Below are 23886 nucleotides of genomic sequence, written 5' to 3' on the forward strand. Positions count from 1 at the left end.
AAGATATGCCAATGCTGGCCTTTTTAATGAATGCTGTGGCCAGGTAAACAAACAAAAAAACTCCAACAACCTGCTCTTTTAATTTCCTTTATCACCAGTTGATTACAGGAAACTGTTTCAGAGAAACCATTTACTCCTCAAATTAAGCAAGGAACTTTTCTTTTTGCCCCTGTTTTAATGAATTTATCTAAGGTATTTGTTTAGTAGACCACTTCGAACTGCACAGTGCTTTCCTTGTTGACGATTTTCCATCAACAGCAACAATTAGCATTGGTTTCCTAGGCAACCACTCTGTACCCTACTGAGAAAAACCTTTTCTTGACAGGAACTTTCTGTCTAAATTGTTGTTTTCTTCCTTTCACAAGTAGGAGGTAGGCTTGTCGTTTTTTTTAACACAGCACTATTATGCCTATTATTATTCAAAGTAGAAACATTTACTGGCTTTTATATTTTATACTGGCTATGCGGTTGAATTTATTGTCAATATCTTACTTTTAACAACCTGAAAGAAATCGGAAAAAGTATGTTGTCAGGCATATGCCAACTTGCTTTTTTTTTTTTTTTTTGTACATAGTGTATAATTGGTAAAACTTTGCATGTTCAAGTAATCACAGCTGGCCCTGATGAAAACCCAAAGAGTTCACTTTCAAAATAAAACTTCTGTGTATACCAAGAATGCCATATATGGGTCAGAAGCAAGTTGGAATTTTCAGGGCCACTGAGAAAGTTTCAACTCCATTGCTTTTGCTATAAATAATCTAAGCAGTATTGATAGATTCATGTAATAAAATAACTAAACTAAAAATATGTGCTAATAACCAGTCCTGAGACTCTTACTTGAAATTTCTGATGTGATGATGTGACCAGCAGAGCATAGCAGGGCAGTAGCATGAATCAGCATCATAGAAAATCCAGAGGGCTGCAATGGTTATAAATGCTGAATTGTATGGTACAACCATAAAATTTACTTTATCGTTTTAGTTTAAAGAATAAGTGCTACGAGCCTGATATATTGTATTTTAGGCAGTGACCCAATATGCAGGCAAAGAAGTACTCACTGAGAAAAATGACAGAATCATCTCAATGTATGACAAAAACTTTTATGTCTTTACTAACATTTTGTCAATGAAATGATGATCATAGACTTAGATGGTAACAAAACAGCAAGTGATTAAAACAATATTATATAATTTCAATCAACACTTAATATATACTATTTAATTTAATTTGCACAACACATTGACCTATGAATACCACTTTCATTCCCCTTTACAGATGGGAATCTGTAGGTAAGAAAGGTTGTCACTAACTTATGGCTTGTAAGAGATAAAAGCAGAATTTGATTCCAGGTTTTGTGACACCAAAACCTACTATTATATAAAATATTTGCACGATGTTGATGTAAATCAAAATGATTTCCAAATGGGACAATGAGTTACCTTTGTCCATTATTTTGCCAGTTGATCCATCTGAAAAATATATTATTATGTGGAATGAATAATACTGACAGGAAATAAAAGTGCCTAGTGTAACAACTTCTTTAATAACCTTGTATCACAGTATGATGTTTATTCATTATAAGGTGAAATGGAAGTACCTTAGCATGAAATCTTTTGTGTATTATCAAATAGGTTTCTGTTGGTGAGCACATGTCTCAATTCGTTTCTTATACATACTCACCTCCTGTATATATTTCCACCAATATATTTCCCCAATACAAAGAAAAAATAATTTCAATTTATCTACTGAGGTCTGCTTTGATACTCTTTTCTGAATACTGAGCCTATCTCTGTTGCTCAGAATAAGTTTTTAAGACAGACTTTTTATCTTTAGATGTTTATCTATATAGTGGTGATCTGTTATCACCTGTTCTCTGGGTTGTGTCTTGAAATCCTTTATTTCATAGCAGCCCAAAATTAAGAACATTTTTTAGATATTATGAGATGAGTTATTTTAAAGAAGTTGCTTTTGATGTTTTCCTTCTACCCGATTTGTAGACAGCTCACTTATCAGATTATTTCCAAGTTGTCATTCATTTTACTTAAGCATGACGTGACTTTACAGCCATGTAATGAGATGATTTTGTGTTGCTTATAGAAGCTGTTTCATTACAATAATGACACTACTGATAAAATAATAACAAGTTAATATTCAAATACTAGTTATAAGGTTCTCACTGCAATGGGAAAACTACTGTTCATTAATTACTTTGCAATCCTGCCATTTACAAAAAAGAGAATAAAATACATATCATACACACTCTTAAAGTAAGACAATTTTTACCATATACCAAAAATGTCCACTTCCAGAAAATGTTAAATGTTCAAAAGAAAAATAATTGAGCCTTTCAAATTTTTAGTTCACAGTAAGAAGTATCATATTTTCAAATGTGAAGATCAGGGTTTACTTTCAATTATGTATAATGCATAATGTCCCAATTTATGTGTAATCTAGAGTCATCTTTCATCTTCTGAATAGCTAGGTCCTATTCATAATTTTACACATTGGAAGAGAAAAAACAATAAAAAAGGGTAGAATGTAGGAAAGGGAATAAGGAAGTAGAAAAAAGTAAGCAATAAAAAATGAAAATGTAGTTTGATTTTCTTTTTACCTCCCAAAGAATTTTTCATGTTGCTAATTGTCCCCAGGAGCAGAGAGGGGTTATTACTAATGAGAAGATAGTCCTGAATTGGGACTTGCTGGCAGGAATCTAGAGAGGATTGTAACCCAGGACCTGCACAGCCAGGGAAGTAGGTATGAAGCCAGGAAATAAAGAACAAAGACAGTATTTACTTCCTTTTAGCTTTGTCTAGGACAAAAACAAAAAATTTAAAACAAAACTGTCCCTGGCATCAGCATAGATGATGGCAGATTATGTATATTATCTGATGTTCATAATAGTAATAATAGCCTATTTGGGCTGGATGCTTAATGCGTATCACCGTTGCTCTTTTTTCAGAGTAGAAATACTAAGGTAGAAGAACCAGAAAAATGTATGACTGGGGAAAATAAAGACACCTTGATGAAGAACTATTTGAAGAACTTTTTTTTACTTGAGTTCCTTCTTGTGCCAGACTTGTTATGTAATTACGTAATTGAGTCCTCCATCACAATCTGTGAGACAAGTACTATTATTACTTCCACTTTAAGGGTGAGGCATTGAAACCCCATGAATTTGAGTAAGTTTCTTAGGATGAAATAACTAGATAGTAGCAATGCTAGAGTTTTTACCCACATTTCTTTGAATTAAAGTCTATGTGTCTTCGTCTAATGCACATCACAAAGACAGTAATCTCCTAGGTGGGTAGAAAGACATGATGGATAGATTGGTGGTTGGATGGATGGATGCATTTAATAGCTATTTGTAGAATGAATGAAGAAATTACATATATTATATAATCACATGAAAACATCTTATGTTTTCGTTTTGATATGTCTGATCTTGTGACTGTATTCCTTTGGCTTCTGTGTTTATTTGGCACGTTTACCATTAATTGTCCCTGAACTTTACCTAAACCCTGAGTAATTTTGTTCCTGTCCCAGGAACCAGGCTCACCCAGGAGATCTGCTGATTAGACCTCCCTTGGGAGAATGCCACCTCTCCTTTGGGGAAGCTGCCATCTCTGTGCTGATTATTTCTCACTGCTGTAGAATATTTTAGGTTGACTGGGCCAGTTGGAACTTCCAGAACAATCCTATACTCATCTTTTTCTAACATCACTATGAAATTAATATTAAACACTGTGTTCTTTCCTATTTGAAAAGTTTTAGCAATATTATTCTTCCCAAAAATATTGAAGATAATGTGTCATTAAGTTGACTCCCACACAGCCTGTTTGATTATTCTAAAATAGCATTTCTTAAAATCTTTTAAATTCTTTTAAAGAAAAAAAAACGGTTAATTTTTCATAAACTTATTCAACTATGAAACTCAAACAAATTTATCAATTAATTTTTTCTGAAACAACAAAACCAATACAATTCAAATGCCCTACTACGTCCCATCTAAAATAAATGATATTATTTTGCTGAAAGTAAATTATCACTCACAAGAAATGTTGTGCTAACTAATCCATTTTATTTGAGTTGGACATGTCCGTACGGACTGGAGACAACTAATTATTCAATTTCCCCTTCAGTTGTTCTATTTATGATATTTTGAAAGTCTGTTTGAACATTGTACCACATTGTCATTTGGCCTACATTTGTGTGAATGCATCTTTTATTGTATTAATTTCACCTCTCTTCTAATTAGCCCACAACAGATGAGAGATAAACTAATTCTCTATGGTGAAATTGAATGGTGTCAAATTATTCTAAATACAATCCCAAACAAAAAGCCTGAAATAATGAAGCATTGCTTTGTTGCAATTTGTTCACATAAACTGATAGATACTTTTACTATTTTTATTGGATTATTTTCCCCATTTAAAAAATTTAATTCATGTTAAGTACTCTCAGACCCTGAAAAATTCATCAATAAATACACAAGAATTTGGGACCCCTATGTAAGAAATACATTTCTAAAATGCATCAAAAACTTAAACAGGAATACAATAAATGGTGAATTGGAGGTGGTTAAGTTAGTAAATACAGTAAAAAGCATGGATTATTTTTAAGTTTGTATAAATATCATGCACCAAACTTTTCATGTTAATTTTTCCATCTTTTCAAAAAATTGTGTGAAGCATCTAATCTGGGTAAAGATCAATGAGAGGAGATTCAAGAATTGCAACCAGGATAAGGAAAGAGTCCATGACTTGGGAAGCTTTACCCAGCAGGGAAGATAGGCATGTGTACCAGGACAGCTTCACGTAACACATACGAAGTGCCATTGGCCACACTAAATTTTGTGTAAGTGCCAACAGGGAAATGCAGGAATGATCCAGAAGACACATAGCTTCCATATATGCCCCAGTTTCTGTAGTGCTTACTCCACCTCTTCATTACACCCCATTTTCCGTAAAACACTGAGATACTAGAAGTCATAAAAATCACTCTATTGATTTTTAAATGTCTGAATTTCATTGAGAATTAATATGTGCAAGTGGGACAAATAATCTATTACAATAGCTAACATGATCTACAAGATATATAGGCAGAGAGGAAGAGGGAAGAAGGGAGTGATAGAGGGGGAAAGAGACTGACTCAGAATATAACCAGGAATAACAGTTATGTACTTTAGATAGATGAGCAGATCTGTGTGAATATATTTCCTTTAGAAGCTTTTAAAATTAAGATAAATTATGTCCAAGTAGATTGCTCATCGGAAAGCCTGGTACTTAAGCACTACATCCTCTGTCAACCTGGATGGGGTGAGGAGGCTTAATCTAAACAAACCAGGTGAAAACCAGGCAGATCTCCCTTACCCGCTTGTGAATGGGCGAATTCTGATCAATGTTATCCATAATAACATTTCAATAAAATATTTATTCTAAAATCTTAACAAAAATTATGAGAACAAAAACCCACCCTATCCCCCCTTATCCAGTACAACTTGTTTCTATTTGGGCTCTAAGTGGGCTTATTTCCTAGTTTGGTAGATGTTTTTATATAAAGATAATGAAAGGTTAAAGTCTGTAGAATTTATTTTTAGCCTAGAATATATTTTAATCTCAAAAGCCTTCTTTCATTTTTAGTTAATATGTGGAACATTGTATCTTGGATATTTTTATGACTAGGTTGTATAAAATTAGCATTATATGCTCCAAAGGATGCCATTGCAGGCCCAAAACTAGTTACTTGGCACCTCACAGACTGATCATTTTAATGATGAATCCCCTTCACATTGTTAATGAAACTATTGTACTGACTGGGTGAATGTATGTCATATGGCCTTAAAAATCTTTAAAACGTCTGCTACCTAGAAAAGTAGTAGCTCTTTAGAAAGAGACCATTTGATTTATCATTTCCATGTATTTCATTCAAACTTTATTTTTTCAGGTTTTTCTGAATTGGTCTTGTTTATATTGATCCTGTATAATGCTATTTAATTATAAATTCACATTGTGAAGCATCTTCTTTAGGTTTTAAATCATATTTCTGCAAATCAGCATAGAAACATGTTTTAATGACACTTTTCTAGAAAACTGTAACAAATCTATGATACGTATTTTAAGTTAAATCCAAAATGAATACTCGCTCCTTTAAATTTTTTTTACTAGTTACAAAAAAAATTATAGTGCTTCTGTTTATGTAAATGGCTTTATTTTCATTTAAAAAATTAATTTATTTCATTTTTCTTTTATTCTGTATTTATTTCACTTAGAATGTGATTCCTTTTATTTTCTCTTTTCTTTTCGCTTTTTTTAGTTACAATACATGTATTTCTATTTTGTCTGCAATTTTGTAAATTCTATTTTAAGGGGAAGACAGAGAAAATGAAATTCTAATCGACTATATTGCTTGATTACTTTTCCTCTTTGCTACCTGTTTTGGACTTCTCATAATTTTATGTTCTTTCATTATTATGTATTACAGAGGAGGTGTCTGCAAGGATAGTTCAAGTAGTTACTGCTGAGGCTGTAGCGGTCCTGAAAGGTGAACAAGAGAAAGAAGCTCAGCATAAAGATCAGCCTGCAGCTCTTCCTTTAGGTAAATAAGAAAGAACCTCAGATCAGGGGCTGTAGGGGCTACACCCTGATCACAGGATCCTGTCTTCGTGTTCAAAGACAGGCCATCTCTCATATTTCATCCTTCACTGGGTCCTATTTTCACTTTTCTCAACAGGATCATTGTGGTGTTTGGGTAGGCTTTAGGGTGACAAGCTTGTAGTTAGACTTTGCCCCTAAATTGCCCTTAATTTTTCATTTCTTGACCACATCAGATAGTTATTATAAAAATAAAGCCAAGGCATTTTCATGTCATGGGCCCCAGTGATAAGGAAAATGTACTAATGCTTTTATTAGAGGTGATTGTTTCTCTTTGTGGGTTTTGGTGAATAATTGTCAATACTACAGTCTTGTTTGGGTCTCTCTGACCCAGCTATAGAAAACCTATAGCCAGAGCTTTGTTAGAATCATCGGTGACTTTGTATCCCATATAAGGTACTGGTCTTCACTTGGTTCATTTAAAGACATTGAGATGGCATTGCTCTCTCCCTTGGTCACAAGTCAAATGCCCTCCAGTGCCAAACAGGTAATGTAATGGTGCTTGCCAAAAAAGCCACTCTCAACCAAGAGCTTGCTGCCCATTCTGAGGATAGGTAAGTAGGTAGGTAGATGATAGATAGATGTAGTTGATGTGTATACATACAGAGAAAGGAAACTCTTAAGTTCAACATATTTACTTATTACATAAGTACATAAAAGTAATCCATAGAAAGCTACGGTTTTTAAAACCTAAAGATAGTACATATCCTTTTTTCTCTCTTATAGTCTAATGTTCCGTAATATTGGATTTTCTGATCGGTAGCCCCTCAATTGTCTATTAAAGTTAAGCAATAGAAAAACTCTGCTTTCCCAGAATAATTTAAAATATTCACATTCTTTTCAATAAAATGTGTTTAGATTATCAAGGGTTATTTTTCTCTTAAATCAGAGAGGGAAAAATTGTCTAAAACATTAACCTTTTGCCTGTTGTTCACTTCTATTCTTTGGAATAACAGAAAACCCCACCTTTTTTTTTTTTTAAACAAAATATGCCATGTAGAAATCCACAGGCTCAAGGAAGTCAAGAGTCTCCTGTTATCCCAAAGCTGCCTCTACTAACTGCCTTATGAAATAAAACTTCACATAACTTTAAACTAGATTTTATCCCTGGCCTTGACTGATAAATATTGAAATTCCTTAACTTCGTGTGAGTGATCATAAAGTATCTTGAAGTGGAAAACTTATTCACAGTTAACTGTGAATAAATTACATCTATTATATTAGAACCTTTTTGGTCCTTCTTCATGTATAATGCCAAGGTCAGAGGATGACTCAGCTCCCATTCGCACATAGTTTCTGTGTGAGGATTGCCTCAGGCTATGACAGCTTCATTTTTCTGAGAATACATACAGAAGATGGGTTTTGACATTAAACTCAGGGGGCAAAATATTGTTTAAAAAAATACATTACCTAAAATAACCGTGAATGATCAAAGTAACGTTTGTTTTCAGATCAAGATGTTGAAGAATAGACAGTTCCAATATTTTTTTCAGTCCATCAGGCCATCTAAACTAAAATGCTTGCCTGTGTGTATTTGAGCACCATAGATTGGGGCCAGAATAAAATATTTTATTAATTGAACAAGCAAACACAAATTAATGGGATTAATGATGGAATTTTTGCCGGTATCTTTAATCCATTTTTATGGCAAAGAAAAAGTGGTGTTTTAAATATTAAATGCTCTTCTTTTTTTTTTTTTTAAGTTTTCAAAAATATGTGAATCAGGTAATAGAGCTAAAAATAAGTCAAGTGCAACTTACTCTTGAATCTTTCCTTGAATTTCATAGGAAGGGCTTTTTACAGATGGCAAAACTGCCTACACATCTAGTAGCCTAATAGGAATACTTGTCGTATCTCATGTTTCCTTTGTTTGACCTTTAGCACCTGAAGAGACAGCTAATCTGCCTCCTTCTCCACCCCCATCACCAGCCTCAGAACAGACTGTCCCAGTGGAAGAAGGTAAGGCCTATTGGACTATTTGAGGTTTGTCTTCTGGTAAAGGGTAAATAAACATCGATCCATAAACACTGGACTTCAGTATGGGTTAGTATGTGACCCAGCTTGGGAGCTGTCTGTTTCAAATAGTCAAGAAGAAACAAAGACTTTAAATAAATGTCTAACCATTTATCTATTATAAAATCAGAAGTAGAAGAATATGGTAACAAAAGGAAAAATCTGCTTGATAAAGGAAAAGATAACTTTGTGTTTAAATTGCTAGAAGAACTACAGAGAACCAGTTTACTTAATGTAAAATGTTTTGACAGAGACGATACAGTTCTATCTGATAAGTGACTAAACAAAAATAAATTATTGATGAAATCAACACTTCAGAAGTGTTATCAGGAATTGTCTCTATTTTGTTGAATATCGTATTGCCAGGCCTTCCCCAGGACCTGGTCTGTTGCACACTATCAAGAAATACTAATGAATAAATGAAGAAGTTAATGAATGAATCCAATATTGAGAGCAATGAACTGGAAGCTGAGACCATGGCTTCTTTCCTACTGAGACCTGTTGTTGTTCATGAATCTATTTATGCATTTACTCAATATGCAAAGCCATGTCTGCTTTTCAGTTCTCCTGGATAAAACAGAAGGATCCCTTTGAAGAATATTCATTCAGAATCTGAGATGAATGGTGCCATTTAAAAGCAAACTATTATTGGTTTTCTGACTTAGCTCAGTTAATTTTTGTGTATTGTTTGAGTTACAGGAGAAGGTACAGGACAGCTATAGCTCATTTGTTATTTTAATATAATTTAGTTTTCATATACTGAAACCAGAATTTTAATACTAGTCCATTTTATTCATTTATTTCCTCATTTTTTCCTTTTGCTTTCCATTTTAGAGATCATTTTATTGTGTTAAAAATTGAATAACATCACAAAACTCACTGTCTTTTTATAATTTGTAATTAGGTTCATTTAAAATATTCTTTGATTTCCTAGATACAGATTTTCCTAAACTACTGAACTATAAATGATAAATATAATTTAATTTTGTCACATTTATAAACCAAATTTTTTTAGTGATTTTGTTTTTTAATTAAGGCCTTTTTCTTTTTAATTTTCTTCAAATTTACTGCCTGAAATAACATTAAACAAACTAAATTATTCTGGTAAATACAAGAAAATTTGGGGACTATGATCAGTGCGTACAATCAGTGTCATAACAGCCACTGATTATTAGTTAATTCCCTGAAAAATGTGATTTGATCTTTTAATTCATAGATTTGAGCAATTCTTTTTGCCCTGTGTTCATCCATTCATTTGGCACATATTTATGGTGCACCTACAATGTACACAATACTCTTCAAATTCTGGGTGTACATTAGTGAATAAAACAGACATGACCCCTGTTTGTAAGGAGCACACAGTCTAGTGGAGAACAGAAATCCAATAAATAAGCTTACACATACTTTCTAATGGGATTAGCACTAGACAGGAAGATACTAGGGAGCTTTAAGTTAGAACAAGGGAAATCTTATTTTATTAGGTGGTGAGAGGACAGTTAAGAAGCTGAGCCTAGAAGCATGAGGAAGTGTTGGCCAAGCAAAGACGTTGAAAAGGAACATTTGGGGCAGAGGGGTCAGGATCTGCAAAGGCACCCAGATGGGCAAGTGCATGTACTGTTCTGGGAACAGGAGCCTTGTGGCTAATGGGTCATGAGAAAGGGGTAGAGCAGTGAAGAATTTGAGAATAAGCAGCAGCCAGCTGGATTCAAGGGCCTGGATTTTACTCCAAATACAGTGGAAAGACATCCATGACAGCTATAATTCCCTCAGGTAATTGAAGATGTTTCTAAGCCCCTACCTAAAGCCTTTGAAGTGTCAGAGAACTCTTCACCCACAGAGGGGTGTGATGTTGATTCCAAAGTTAACCAGAGGTCAAGTAATTCATTTACTCTTCCTACCCTTATAGGGGAGTTGGAGCAGAAAGGGCACTAGGGACCTCCAAAATGCAGGGTGATGTAATGGATATAACGAAAATATAAATGAAATATAGAATCACTTTGACATTTTGGTATCTTAGGTGTCACTTTCCAGAGTAACCTTCTTTGATATTTTCAGATTGCTTTCCCAAAGCTGTTTCAGTATATTCAAAGAAAATGTCAACTTAGTACTTTCTGTTGAAAGCAATTCGAAAATATTGTATTCTTAACATTTTTCAAACCAAGCTTGTATTTTTATTGATTTTATTTTTCAAAAAAAGCATTGAACTATACAAAGACCTAATGATTTCCTTTTAAAAGGATAACCATTTTTTGAGTTATACAAAAAAGTAAGTATTTTATAAAGTCTACCTCATTTATTTAAAAGGTCAAATAATATCCTTACCTCAATATGTATCTTTCACAGTCTAGACAATAAAACCATCCCGTCTTTTATTTTAAACCACTTTTAGTGTATGTATGACTTTTTTAAAGTTCATTGTATCAGAAAATAAATTAATGACATTTATTTGATAGGATACAGCTTTTCAGTTTTTCAAAACAATTGGTTTATAAAGTCCCAGCCAAAATTCCATTAATGTACTGCTCATAACAGGTCCCTGGAACAGGTGGATTTTTTTCATCCAAAGATTTTCTTTTACCTTCCTCGATCCACCCTCAAACCAGCTGTAATCTAAAAGCACAGTGACTGCCACAGCCTAGTCCTTTTGTACAAATGTAAAAGCTCTTGGATTAAATTGAGTAGTTCGATGGTTTTGAGGATATGCTTACTTTTTATTAAATATTGGACATTTTAGAAGCTGTTTATTTTCCCAGAGTGGATGTTTGAAAGCTTCCACTAAAAATAGTTTAAGATGTTAATTATATCATTTATGAATATTCTTCCATTATAATCCATATAATATTAACAATCACCTGAATATGTGCTTATTCTGAGAAACATTTAAAGGGATTTTGATGACAAAATTAAACAAGTAGCACAGTTGGAAAGGAAACCTCAGTACAGTAAACTAATATTGTACAAGTTGTGATGTTTTCAAATTAATCTCCTTTTTCTTTTTGGCCTAACCATAATAGTTGTCATTTGGACTGAACCGGTAGAATTTGAAAGCCCGGGCAAGAATAAAGGAATTATCAGAAAAAAGAACCAGGAATCTTTCTGTCCTCTTAGGCTCCTTCCAGAATTCTAGGGTTGAGTGGTGTTTTCCTGTGTCAATCATGTGGAAACATTATAATTGCTAATCTGAAAGCAGTTTTCCCTCCATAGCATTTGGGGGCAGCAAATCCAGTTGGCAATCCCAGGAGTCCTCAGTCAAAAGCCTGTAGAATGGGAAGGGTTTAGAGATGTTGGAGAACAATGTACGTGGAGCCAGCCTCCTTCAGCCATTGGCTTTGAGGCAGAAGATGTGATGCCAGGACAGACGACAATCACTGAGACACAGACCCCTCATGAGAGTCAATCTCTCAGGAAAATTACTACTCATTTATTCCAAAAGGGGCTGACATATCATGTTTGGGTTTTGCATGGCAAACCTTACTTTAACCCAACATAAATTTTCAAATGCTTTTTTTAAAAAGAGTTTGTATGAAAGCAAATTAGGAAACATGTATTCCTCCACTGAAATCAGGTAAACTTCACTTTTGAAGTTTATCATTATGAAAAAGAGCTATGTAAAACTCCAAGCAAGGTTCATATAAGGCTAAAGGCTACCCTGTTCTTTCACATATCACGTTATTAAATGAAATGAAATATTTTGTGGCAAAAGAAGTATCCCCAAAAGCATGTGAACTTATATTAAAAGGAGGCATTCAATCCTGACCTTAAACATCAAAATTACCTGTGTTGAAATGAATTTCCTTTTTCATAAGTCTCTCAAATCTAGCTTTGATGTGTCAAATGAAAAGAAAGCAGAGGTACATGACAGTGCCTGAGTATGTTGAAAGATGTTAACGTGTGGAGTCCAATACTGAGCTTAGCACTTTCTCAGGTATCTTCTCATTTAATCTTCCCAACAACCCACAGAGAGAGATGGTATTCACTTCTCCTTCTTGCCCAGGAAGTCATGGCTCGTTTATGGCTTATCCAGAATTCAAATCCAAATCTAAGTCCCTGCAACGCTGCATCCCTAAAGCTGTCTCTTTCTGATTTGGTTCTTAGGGACTACGAAAATGAAGTGATATTCCCATGAGAGTTTTGTTTTTGTTACAAGCTACTGGATTAGTTTCCTTCTTTTCAAATCACTCCCAAATAAATAATTCCTTTATTTATGATTATCCTGTATCCCACCTCCATCAGGTATGAACCAAGAGCATCTGATGCACATAATTCTATAGTAAATGAGGACCTACTGTCTTTTGTCATTATCATTAGGACCAAGTGCACTGTTTGAATGTAGCTGGCCATGGTCCTCTAAGCATCACTGCCCCAGCCCATCTCTGGGACTTGCACAGCGGATGGATTTCAAGCTCTCGTGTCTTAAACAGGGACTTAGAATACATACAGCTCACGGTACCAAGAGAGGCCTGGACTTTGCCAGACGTTCTTTCTGAAGTTGCCTGGCTCAGGGCCAGACAAACACTACAGAGAAACTACTTTCCCATTGCAGCCCTTAAAGTTGTCGTTGCTCTTACTCTCTGATTAGAGTCAACGTTTTCAGAATACAAAACACTGTTTCTTTGAAATGTTAGAGATCTGAAGCAAGACTCTGGGTTGTTTGCACGTTTTGACACTTTCAAAGAGAGCAACAGAAACAAGAAAGGGGAGGTCAAAATCTTCAAAAGGTTGAAACATCCAAAGAGTAGTGGCTTTCAACTACCAGCTCTCAGCTGTAAATATTTTAGTTTTGTACTATTGTTGGCTCTACTTCCCAGAAAATAAATGCTGAAAAGCAGAAAGGTGAATACGCCATTTTCATTTGTTGATTGTTCTTACCATCTGTTGAACAGATTAGAAGTTTCAGAGGTAACTTGCATGCGTGGGAAGTTTGTAGCCTCAGAGAGTCACTGGAGGAAATCTGAATGGCTGGGACACGTGACAAGCCCAGGACTTATGATTCAGCCAGTGTTGTAGGCCAGATTTCAGCCATTTATCCGCTCAGCTGAGAAATCGTGCCGAGTTGAACTAAGAATATCAAATATAATTTTAGGCTTTTGGCATCTCATGATATTATAAGCATTGTGGCTGAGAAAGTTCTGAATATCCATCCAGAAACAACTTCCATGAAACAATCAGTAAATAATGTGCTCAAAAGGTTAAAAGTATTCTTTCTACCAAGTGTTATTTTAGTATTCTTATGATTTCAGACTTATTTCTAGTTGTCAGCACTTGGTTGCTGAAAATAAGTTACTGCCTTAAAATATAGTGCATTTTCAAATAAATGTGATAATTCTGTGTGCTTAAACTTTGAAAGGAATAAAAACTATACAGACGTTCTTATTGGGAATTATGAAATTTTAAAATTATTCTTTATATAAGTAAATAAAATTATTCTCTATATAAGCATTCTCTCTATACATAAGACTTGCAAACTTAGCAATCTGACACATAAGCCTGAAAGATAGTGTCTGTACCTTATCAGAAGCCAAATATTGTTCATTGTCATCATCCTTGAAATTCATTCAAATATACAAGCATCCAAATGGTAAGCAGACTGATCTACCATTGTGGATTTAAGGAAATGTATTTAAATAATGCTGATTTCTAAGCCAAGACACAGGAAAGGGCAGAAATGAGAGCAGTTCCTTTAGCATTTCAGTGAGAAATATGTAATGAGGGGGTTGAAATACAAAAACAGCCAAGAGCCAGTAAATGAAACTGCATCAAGTCTTGATGAATCCTAAGTCAACTAGGTAGAAATTGTCAGTTACATGAGCTTTGAGAAGGGAAGCAAAACAGAAGGAAACATTTTATATTACTAGGGACTTTCTTAAAACCATATACTTTCAGTTTAATGCAAATATGAACCACTGTTTAAAAGAATGTCCCTAGCCTAAGAGTTAGGCTCCAAAGAGAGAGCTATGCTGACTGTGTTTTTCTTAGCAAGGTAGGAAAGAAAAATAATGCATTGTAGATTTTTCTTCAGATTGAAATTAAACATTACTTTCTGGTTAAAGTTGTTAACTAAAAATTCAGTTAACCATAACGCTAACTATGTGAGCGTCCTAGATAATTAAGGCTCTGCTTCCAACCGGACTATTTCCCCCCATAATCATAGAGATATCAGATCTTAACAACTTTCGTTTTTTTTATCTTATAAATATATCGATATAAGCATGAGAAGAATTAATCTACTTGAATTTCTTCCAAATAATGCATTTGTTTTGTAATGCTTTGTTTCTATGCCAGTGTTCCCGTGGTTATTCTGACTTGTTGGAGGGAAATGGGTAGTTTGATTCATTTAGATCGATGGCGAGGTTACTTAAGGGATAGTTTCAAGTCAGTGGCTACTGAAGCGTGAAACATGCACTGTCTCCCATCCTTCATCAGCTTGGTCTTGCTAATGCTGCATCCTGCTGTGCTGCTTCTGTGGCCCTCTGTATCCTCGTGCAGGTGTTGTCTCCTCTGTCTGATCTTGTGTCTGTCTTGTCCAGTTCTCCCTGCAATTTCTTCCTGTGTGTCTGTTTGTAGATGAAGGGGCTGAGGATCAAGTGGGTCCTCTACACAGGTTCCCCAGCCACGAAACGGCCACCAGCGGGGAGAGGCGTAGACTCCTAGTCCCCTCCATCTCGGTGTCTGTGCCTGATGATGACCCTTCCAATTCCGATGAGGAGTATTATGAGCATCCTTTGTTCAGCTCACAATGGACTACCTGTAATGTGCTCCCCAGTGTCCCAGCACAGAGTGCAGAGGCCCACTTAGGCCAGGAGAAAGGTGAACCAAGCATGGTCCCCTTTTGCTCCTCCTCCCCAGCCTGCGGCTTGGACCACATGCATCATACTAAGTGCACCTTCATGTACGGGGTGAGAGGGATAGCAGCCTGTTTTTTCCATATGAAAATGAAGTCCCTATATAGCTTATATCCATCCAAATGCCTTAGCAGTTTATATAATAAAGAAGCCTTAGTTGAAACATGTTGAGAACTTCCTTTTTCTGTATAGTTACTTCTGAAAATAAAGCAAAATAAAAGTGGGGAGGATGGGTGGAGGGGGAAGAAGCAAGAAAAGTTTAATCAAAGCACGATTCCTTTCTGCTCCCTGCAAATAAATCAGTTGCAGAAGAATATATTCTCTTACACAAACCTAAGTAGATGACCCTGAATGTCATTTCTTCTTCCTTAGATATATATCCCTAGGGCCAGACATAAGTAGAATTCACCTTCTTTTCAGTGCTATGTTAATATGATAGGTCTTTAAAAGAGAAAAATTGAAGAATCAGTTTAAGGCAGAATAAATGTATTTCTCCAAATCATTTAATTGTTCACAGACACTCCAGAGGCTCTTCCAGGTGACTAAATCTGGGCCCACATTAGTAGAACTGGGCTAAGGCCATTCCAGCCTTTTAATGATGGAAGACCCTAGGGTATAATTGGCTACAGTGAGGATCAAAGAAATGAGTGGTGGGCTACAATTTATCTCACTCTCACTAGGTAGTTTTGAAAAGAAAAAAACAATTAGAGCTAAATAGTTTTTGCTTAGGTGAAGAGATTATTTTCAATAGACAAACATAACTTACTTAAGTAAAGAGTTTATTTTATATGGGACAGTACTTACTGTAAGGTTAGATCGTTCCAAGGCAATGGAGATTAACCTCACCCACTATGTTCATGCAAATCAACTTCTTTCTGGGTCTTTTGGAAAACAAAGAGCACCAATGACTCAGACACTCAGATAGAGAAATATAACCTATATTGAGTGCAGTGTGAAATTGAAACAATTAAGAAAAATGTGAAATTTTGAATAAAAACAGGTATAGTGGAAATAAACATGATTTATACAAAATGAGAAAATGGAAGAATAAAAAGTGACATGGATTTGGAAAACATGTAAATTCAGTTGATTAGACTTCATCCAATAAGGTGACATTAATAAAGCAGCTATATTAAAAGTTTCTTAGCTATAATCAAAATCTAATTCTATGGCATTATAAAAATTGCCTTATAAATTAGAATCAGCATTTTAAAAATGTTACTTACATAACTAAATTACAAAAATGAAAGTGTCTGATTGCTAATGTGAGGAAATAGACGAAGTAGTTCTCTTGCACCTCACCATCCCCAAGCATTTTAATATTTCTCAAAAAAAAATAAATCCTTTTTATCTGTAGTCTTTCTCACAAGGCCATTTAAACAATGCATAATTGTTCACAGGAATTTTATAAGAATCTTCCCTTTGCAGGACTATAAAACAGCTAGTTTCTTAAGTAATAAAATCAGATTTATTTTACTGGCATTTGAAGTGTAAATGAGAAACAAATGAACAAGATAATTCATGGCCTTCATAAGTTTGTTTTTTTACATTTTAATTGTTAACATTTTTTGCATGTGATATACATCTTTTGTGGGGATATTTTGGCAGTTTAGTTGCCACTCAGTTCACTCAGTTATTTTTCCTTGGTGGTTTGTTTTGAATTGCATAAATAAGACTTTATAGATAATATGCACATTTTCTTTCTTAGTGTCAAGGAGAATCCTAGATGAACTATAGTACCCATATTTCAGAGGTTTTAGTAATATAATAGTTGTGTTCCAGAGGTAGACTTTTCTAAATAGGTTGAAATTTTACCTGAACCTTGTTTTTCAAAATATTTTATTTACTCCTTGAAAGCTTCAAAGGTTTTTATATTCTCTAATGTCCTGTAATTCAGTGAAAGTAAAATAAGGTGAGTTAGGTATCACCTTAGAAATACTAAATAAATGCTATTTGAAATAGTTTTGATGGACTTCATGATAAAACTGTAAAGGTAATTGATTGGATTTTATTTTGAGGCTAAGATTTTTTAAATCCCAGAGTTCTTTAGTGAAGTGTGCGTGTTTTAAATAAAGTAATCAGAAATTCATATGTGGGACTTCTTGCATTGGAGAAAACAGCACATGTCTAACAAATTCAAAAGTTTTTTTCAGTACATCAATGCGTCTATCTTTTCGCAACCATCTGTTATCCGGCAGCACCATCTTTTGCTTCCATCCAGCCAGCTTTCCACATGTGTGCAACTTACTGCCATTTCCACTAAGTGGTAATAGAGCAATAAAACCCTTTCAGCTCTCAAATTTTAAAACAGCCTTTTAATGAGATTTTAAAAGGCATCATTATTAGCAGATTTTACGTAATTTTCCAAGCACTATCGAATGTACATTGCATTAGAATATTAATTTGCTCATCCAAATGGTGAAAGAGGTTCTTGTGAAGTCAATATCATGGAGCTGAAAGTGTTCCTTGAATAATATTTCTGTTGTTTTTGTGCATTGTTCTGTGGTCATGATGTCAACATCTTTTTCATCCCTAAGAAGAAGAAACGCTAGAGGGTCCAATGGCTGAGGAAGAGAAACCTGTCACTTTTCCTGAGAAAGAGTGTGGGGCTGCCAAGGCCTCAGGCCAACCTAAGGGCCCCAGTGAGGGCCAAGCGGAGTCTAGTGCGGAGGTTCAAGTAGTTCCCGAAGACAGTGCCCCAGCAGGGGCCCCGCAGGAGAAAAGTGTAAAAGAGGTCACGGAGGTGTCTGCAGAAGTAAAAACCCCTTCCTCTGCCAGGGAAGGTGTGTCTTTCTTAGGATTTGCATGCCTTTTGTTGCAAATGATCTCTCCAGCAGCTTACCAACCTGACTGATGCCTTTCCAGTGCTGTTCCATTGCTGGGTCTTGTCATGATCCTAAGACCACTGTTTTAGGCTCAATAAACAGAGTGTGGCTTGCACAGGTGCTGTGTGGCAGCTTGGTTTTCCAAGGCTGCAGCTGATTCTTCATTTTACTTTGCCATGATACAATACGCTTTGCAGCCAGGCTGATGACGCTATGTGAGCTACCCCACCCATCTCAAATGTTTGCCAGTCACATTGCTAATACATGTGTGTTTTTATTTTTGCTTTTATTTTGGGGACAGCAATTCATATGCTTTTATTTCAAACTGTAGAGTTGGATTTGGGCACAAAGAGGCTTAAATGGTAGAATCCTTTTTGTTTGCAACCGCAATATGCTATATATTTTATGCTTCAATGAATACTGGTTTGGTTACCTTAAAAGCTCCTGCTGATGCTTCTCATATCATTTCCTCTCCATGGCAGCCAACCAATCCATTTGATCATCCCCATCTCTCTTGAGTTTTATTCATCTAATCTTTCTTAGAAGTTCATAAAGTATTTCTTTTCTATTGTTACAACAGGACACACAAGTATATAAGGTAATGATGATCCATACACTTGCTCTCGACAGATGATTAAATTTTATTTTTTCCCAAATCTTTTCTAGATAATTACATTTAGCTCTAATGACCACACTAAAATATCATTACCCTTAAAACACAAGTGAGACTCTGAAGCCTTTTTGATTGGTGAACAAATAAAAATAAAAAAGAGTCATTTAATTTCTGTGAAGCCTCCCTAAGGCCAATAATGGTGAATGCTTCACCATTTCATTGTGTTCCAGGGGATAAAGTCATGACCAAGGAGTGAAAGATATTTTAATAGTTGACTCTCTTTAAATTTTGTTACTCACATGACTTCTCAGTATTAATGGTATAATTCAGATTTTCTTATATGTCCTACAGACTAAGTAATGATTACAAATTAAGAATTTTGAATATGTGGTGGAAATTGACTTGTCAGTTCTTAGACCTTATCATATAAAGTCAATAGCAAATATTTATTTATATTCCTGAAATTTAATCTCAATGACTTCTAAAAAATTGTCAGTAACCTTTCAATGCCCCCCATATTAGTCCTGTTGTTTGTTGATCAAGCTAATTGAAGCTATTAATGCGTATTATAAATTCATTGGCCTTCTGCCCATGACCTACCAATTCACTTTTAAATGAGAAAACAGATGAAAAAGTTTAGTAGATATCAATCTTGTTTCATTTTTAGTTTATATATATTCTTTGTACCTAATATTAGCTACTTATTCAATATTCTTTAACTCGTAGTTTTTATCTGTAGAAGGCATATGGAAATTTTTTTCTACTATAATACATATCACATACTGTTTAGGAGAGACTGAACAAACAAACAAAAGAAAAAATATTCAAAATATGCTCTTACTACAATTCCTCTATGCATTAATTCACAATGGGAGTTCATTTTAGCAATAGTACAAATATATCTCAATCCTGACATTTCCATATTTTTAAATGGGTAGCATGCTTGCATGTTCCATAATTTTTCTTTTTACCCTACCATTCATTTGTCATTTCAAAATATAATTTTAAGCTTACTGCCTGAAAGCACTTGCCTATTATTTGTTTAAAAATCCACCCAATTACTTCAGGTTTACTTACAGCCTCGAAGATGGAGTTCCATGATCAACAGGAATTGACTCCCTCTTTAGCTGAGCCATTAGACAAGAAGGAGTCACAGAAACAGATAAAGCCTGGTGAAGACCTTAAACATACTGCCTTAGTTTCTCAGCCTGAGACAATTAAAACTTCACCTGATAAAAAGGACATGCAAGGCGCAGAAGAAGAAAGAGCACCACTCACTTTGTTTGGGCACGCTCTTGGTTCCGGCCTAGAAGACACGAAACAGAAGACAGAACCAAGCCTAGTAGTACCTGGTATTGGTCTCCCTGCAGAAACCCCAGCTCCCAAAGAGCAAAAGAACTGGTTCATCGAAATGCCAATGGAAGCAAAAAATGATGAGTGGGGTTTAGTTGCTCCAATATCTCCTGGCCCCCTAACACCCATGAAGAAAAAAGATGTACTTGAGGATATCCCAAAATGGGAAGGGAAACAATTTGATTCTCCCATGCCAAGTCCCTTTCAGGGTGGAAGCTTCACTCTTCCTTTAGATGTCATGAAGAATGAAATAGTTGGAGAAGTATCACCCTTTGCTGCTGCCCTATTGCAACTAAGTGATAAAAAATCTCTTGAAACCAGTGGCCCAATGACTGCCAAAGACGTTGCTAAAGTTGAAGAGCCCCATAAGGATAAACCTGACAAAATGGCAGACGCACCAGCCTCAGAGGCAACTATTTCACCTAAAGTTGCCCACATTCCGATTGTGGAAGAATGTGTCCCAGAGAAAGTTTTAGGAGAAGAAAAAGGAGCAATGAAGCAAGAGAGTGTGCAGAAAAAAGAGACGTCCACCCTTAGTGGACAGGAATCTACACTTACTGAAAAGGAACCTCAGCTAAAGCTTGAAGAAAAAACAACTAGTTCTGACAAGGAAGCCATGCCAAAAGAGAGCGAACCCCCAAAATTGACCGGTAAAGAAACAGGCGTAATTCAGCCCTCCATAAAGCACACTTTCTCAGAAGAAGAACAGAAAGGCCAAGAGCCTACCATGAATGCATCTAAACAGGAGTCATTCCCTGTAAGTCTGGAGCCAACAGTTACAAATACAGCCATGGCCTCTGTGACACTGGAGAACATCAGGAAGGAACCAGCCGCACTAAGTGAAAAGAGTGCAATCGAGGACCTTTTTGAAGAAAAAGTTGCTGACAAAAATAATAAGGTTGAAGGAGTTGGGGCTGCAACATCTGCTAAGCTTGACATGCCATTTTACGAAGATAAATCAGGCATGTCCAAGTACTTTGAAACATCTGCCTTGAAAGAAGAAGTGACAAAAAGCATTCAGCAAGGCAGTGATTACTATGAACTGAGTGACACAAGAGAAAATGCCCAAAAGTCTTTTGATACTGTATCTCCCATGTATAAAAATGGTGACAAGGGACTTCAGACAGGTAAAGAATCCCAGCCCAATGCTGCAGACCAAGAAGCAGGGTATAGCACTTTTGCAAAGAGTTATCCATCTGATTTACCTGAAGAACCTAGTTCTCCTCAAGAAAGAATGTTCACTATTGATCCAAAAGTGTATGGGGAGAAAAGGGATCTCCACAGTAAGAATAAAGATGATTTGACACTAAGCAGGAGTTTAGGACTTGGTGGCAGGTCTGCAATAGAACAAAGGAGCATGTCAATCAATTTGCCCATGTCTTGCTTGGATTCCATAGCCCTTGGATTTAACTTTGGTCGGGGGCATGATCTCTCTCCTTTGGCTTCTGATATCCTGACCAACACTAGTGGAAGTATGGACGAAGGGGATGATTACCTTCCAGCCACCACACCTGCACTGGAGAAAGCCCCTTGCTTCCCAATAGAAAGTAAAGAGGAAGGAGAACAGATAGAAGGAGAAAAAGCTACTGGAGAGCCAAGCACTCAAGTCGAAACGTTGTGTGAGTCGCCTTTCCTAGCCAAAGATTATTACAAAAACGGTACTGTCATGGCCCCTGACCTGCCTGAAATGCTAGATCTGGCAGGAACAAGGTCAAGACTAGCTTCTGTGAGTGCAGAGGAGGCGGCCAGGCGGAAATCCGTCCCATCAGAGACTGTGGTTGAGGAGAGGAGTACTGGTTTGCCCCCTGTCGCAGATGAAAATCACATCATCGTTAAAACAGACAGTCAGATCGAAGACCTGGGCTACTGTGTGTTCAATAAATACACAGTCCCACTTCCATCACCTGTTCAAGACAGTGAGAATTTATCAGGAGAGAGTGGTTCCTTTCATGAAGGCACTGATGATAAAGTGCGAAGAGATTTGGCCACAGACCTTTCCTTGATTGAAGTAAAACTGGCAGCTGCTGGAAGAGTCAAAGATGAGTTCAGTGCTGAGAAAGAAGCGTCCCCACATGTCTCTGGTGACAAATCAGGACTGAGTAGGGAGTTTGATCAGGAGAGGAAAGCTAATGAGAAGCTGGATACTGTACTAGAAAAGAGTGAGGAACATGTTGATTCAAAAGAACAGCCCAAGGAAACAGAAGATAACATTGAAACATTTGGATTAGGAGTAACTTACGAGCATGCTTTGGCCAAAGAACTGACAGTGTCAAAGGATACATCACTTCTCATGGCTGAGAAAGCAGAGAAAAGTCTTAGTTCAGTGCCAGAGGTAGCTGAGGTAGAACCACCCAAGGAAGCTCACCCAGAACTGGATTTCAGTGCAAAGAAAGCTAACCACGGTCAATTAGATATTAAAATCAGTGACTTTGGACAAATGGCCTCGGGGCTAAACATAAATGCTGGACAAGCAACAGAGCTTAAACTCGAAGCTACACAGGCTCTCACTCCCTCATCCGCCGCACCTCAGGATGCAGATATGTTTATGGGTGTTGAGTCTGGCCACATGAAAGAAGGCACCAGAGTCAGTGACACTGCAGAAATCAAGGAGAAGGTGGCCAAGCCTGACTTGGTACACCAGGAAGCTGTAGACAAAGAAGAGTCCTACGAGTCCAGCGGTGAACATGAAAGTCTGACCATGGAGTCCCTGAAGCCTGATGAGGGCAAGAAGGAAACATCCCCAGAGTCTTCTCTAATTCAAGACGAGATTGCCATCAAATTGTCAGTGGAAATACCTTGTGCACCTGCTGTTTCAGAGGCTGATTTAGCCCCAGATGAGAGAGCGGATGTCCAGATGGAATTTATTCAGCTGCTGAAAGAAGAAAGCAAAGAGACCCCTGGTATATCTATCACACCCTCTGAGGCTACAGAGCCATTGCTTGAAGGCATTGGGGCTGAACCAGCAGAAGCTCAGAGTGAGGAAGAAGAGATAGAAGCCCGAGGAGAATACGATAAACTGCTTTTTCGCTCAGACACCCTTCAGATTACTGACCTGGGTGTCACAGGTGTCAGGGGGGAATCTGGGGAGACCTGCCCAGGTGAACACAAAGGAGTAATTGAGTCTGTTGTGACTATTGAGGATGATTTCATCACTGTAGTGCAAACCACAACGGATGAAGGGGAGTCGGGTTCCCACAGCGTGCGTTTCGCAGCCATCGAGCAGCCTGAGGTGGAAAGGAGACTGTCCCCTCCTGGTGAGGAACAGCTCGAAGTAGAAGAAGCAGCTGAAGCCCAGGCACAACCCAAGGATGGCTCCCCAGAAGCTCCGGCTTCCCCTGACAGAGAAGAGGTTGGGCTCTCAGAATACAAGGCAGAAACCTATGATGATTACAAAGACGAGACCACCATTGATGACTCCATCATGGATGCTGACAGCCTCTGGGTGGACACTCAAGGTGTGCGTTTTTTTTTTTCTAATTTTCTGCTCCCAAATACAATTCGATAACCTAATGGATTTTATTTTTCATTTTAAACATTTAAAAAAATCCCTTTATCTCTTTATTTTGCATTTTGTTAAAAAGATGAAGGAT

The 23886-nt window shown here is 36.5% G+C and overlaps 1 protein-coding gene across 1 annotated transcript in view; it reads left to right on the forward strand.

Annotated features, from left to right (window-relative positions):
• MAP2 (microtubule associated protein 2) overlaps positions 1 to 23886 on the forward strand; it is a 255906-nt gene that overhangs the window by 197270 nt on the left and 34750 nt on the right. Inside the window, exons 7-10 of the mRNA XM_081051061.1 lie at positions 6481 to 6594; positions 8532 to 8609; positions 18043 to 18288; positions 20011 to 23751. Coding sequence (XP_080907187.1) covers positions 6481 to 6594; positions 8532 to 8609; positions 18043 to 18288; positions 20011 to 23751 — 4179 coding nt within the window. The remainder of the gene's footprint in view (positions 1 to 6480; positions 6595 to 8531; positions 8610 to 18042; positions 18289 to 20010; positions 23752 to 23886) is intronic.

This window comes from Rhinolophus hipposideros (genome assembly GCF_964194185.1).
Source record: "Rhinolophus hipposideros genome assembly, chromosome: 6".
NCBI lineage: Eukaryota > Metazoa > Chordata > Mammalia > Chiroptera > Rhinolophidae > Rhinolophus > Rhinolophus hipposideros.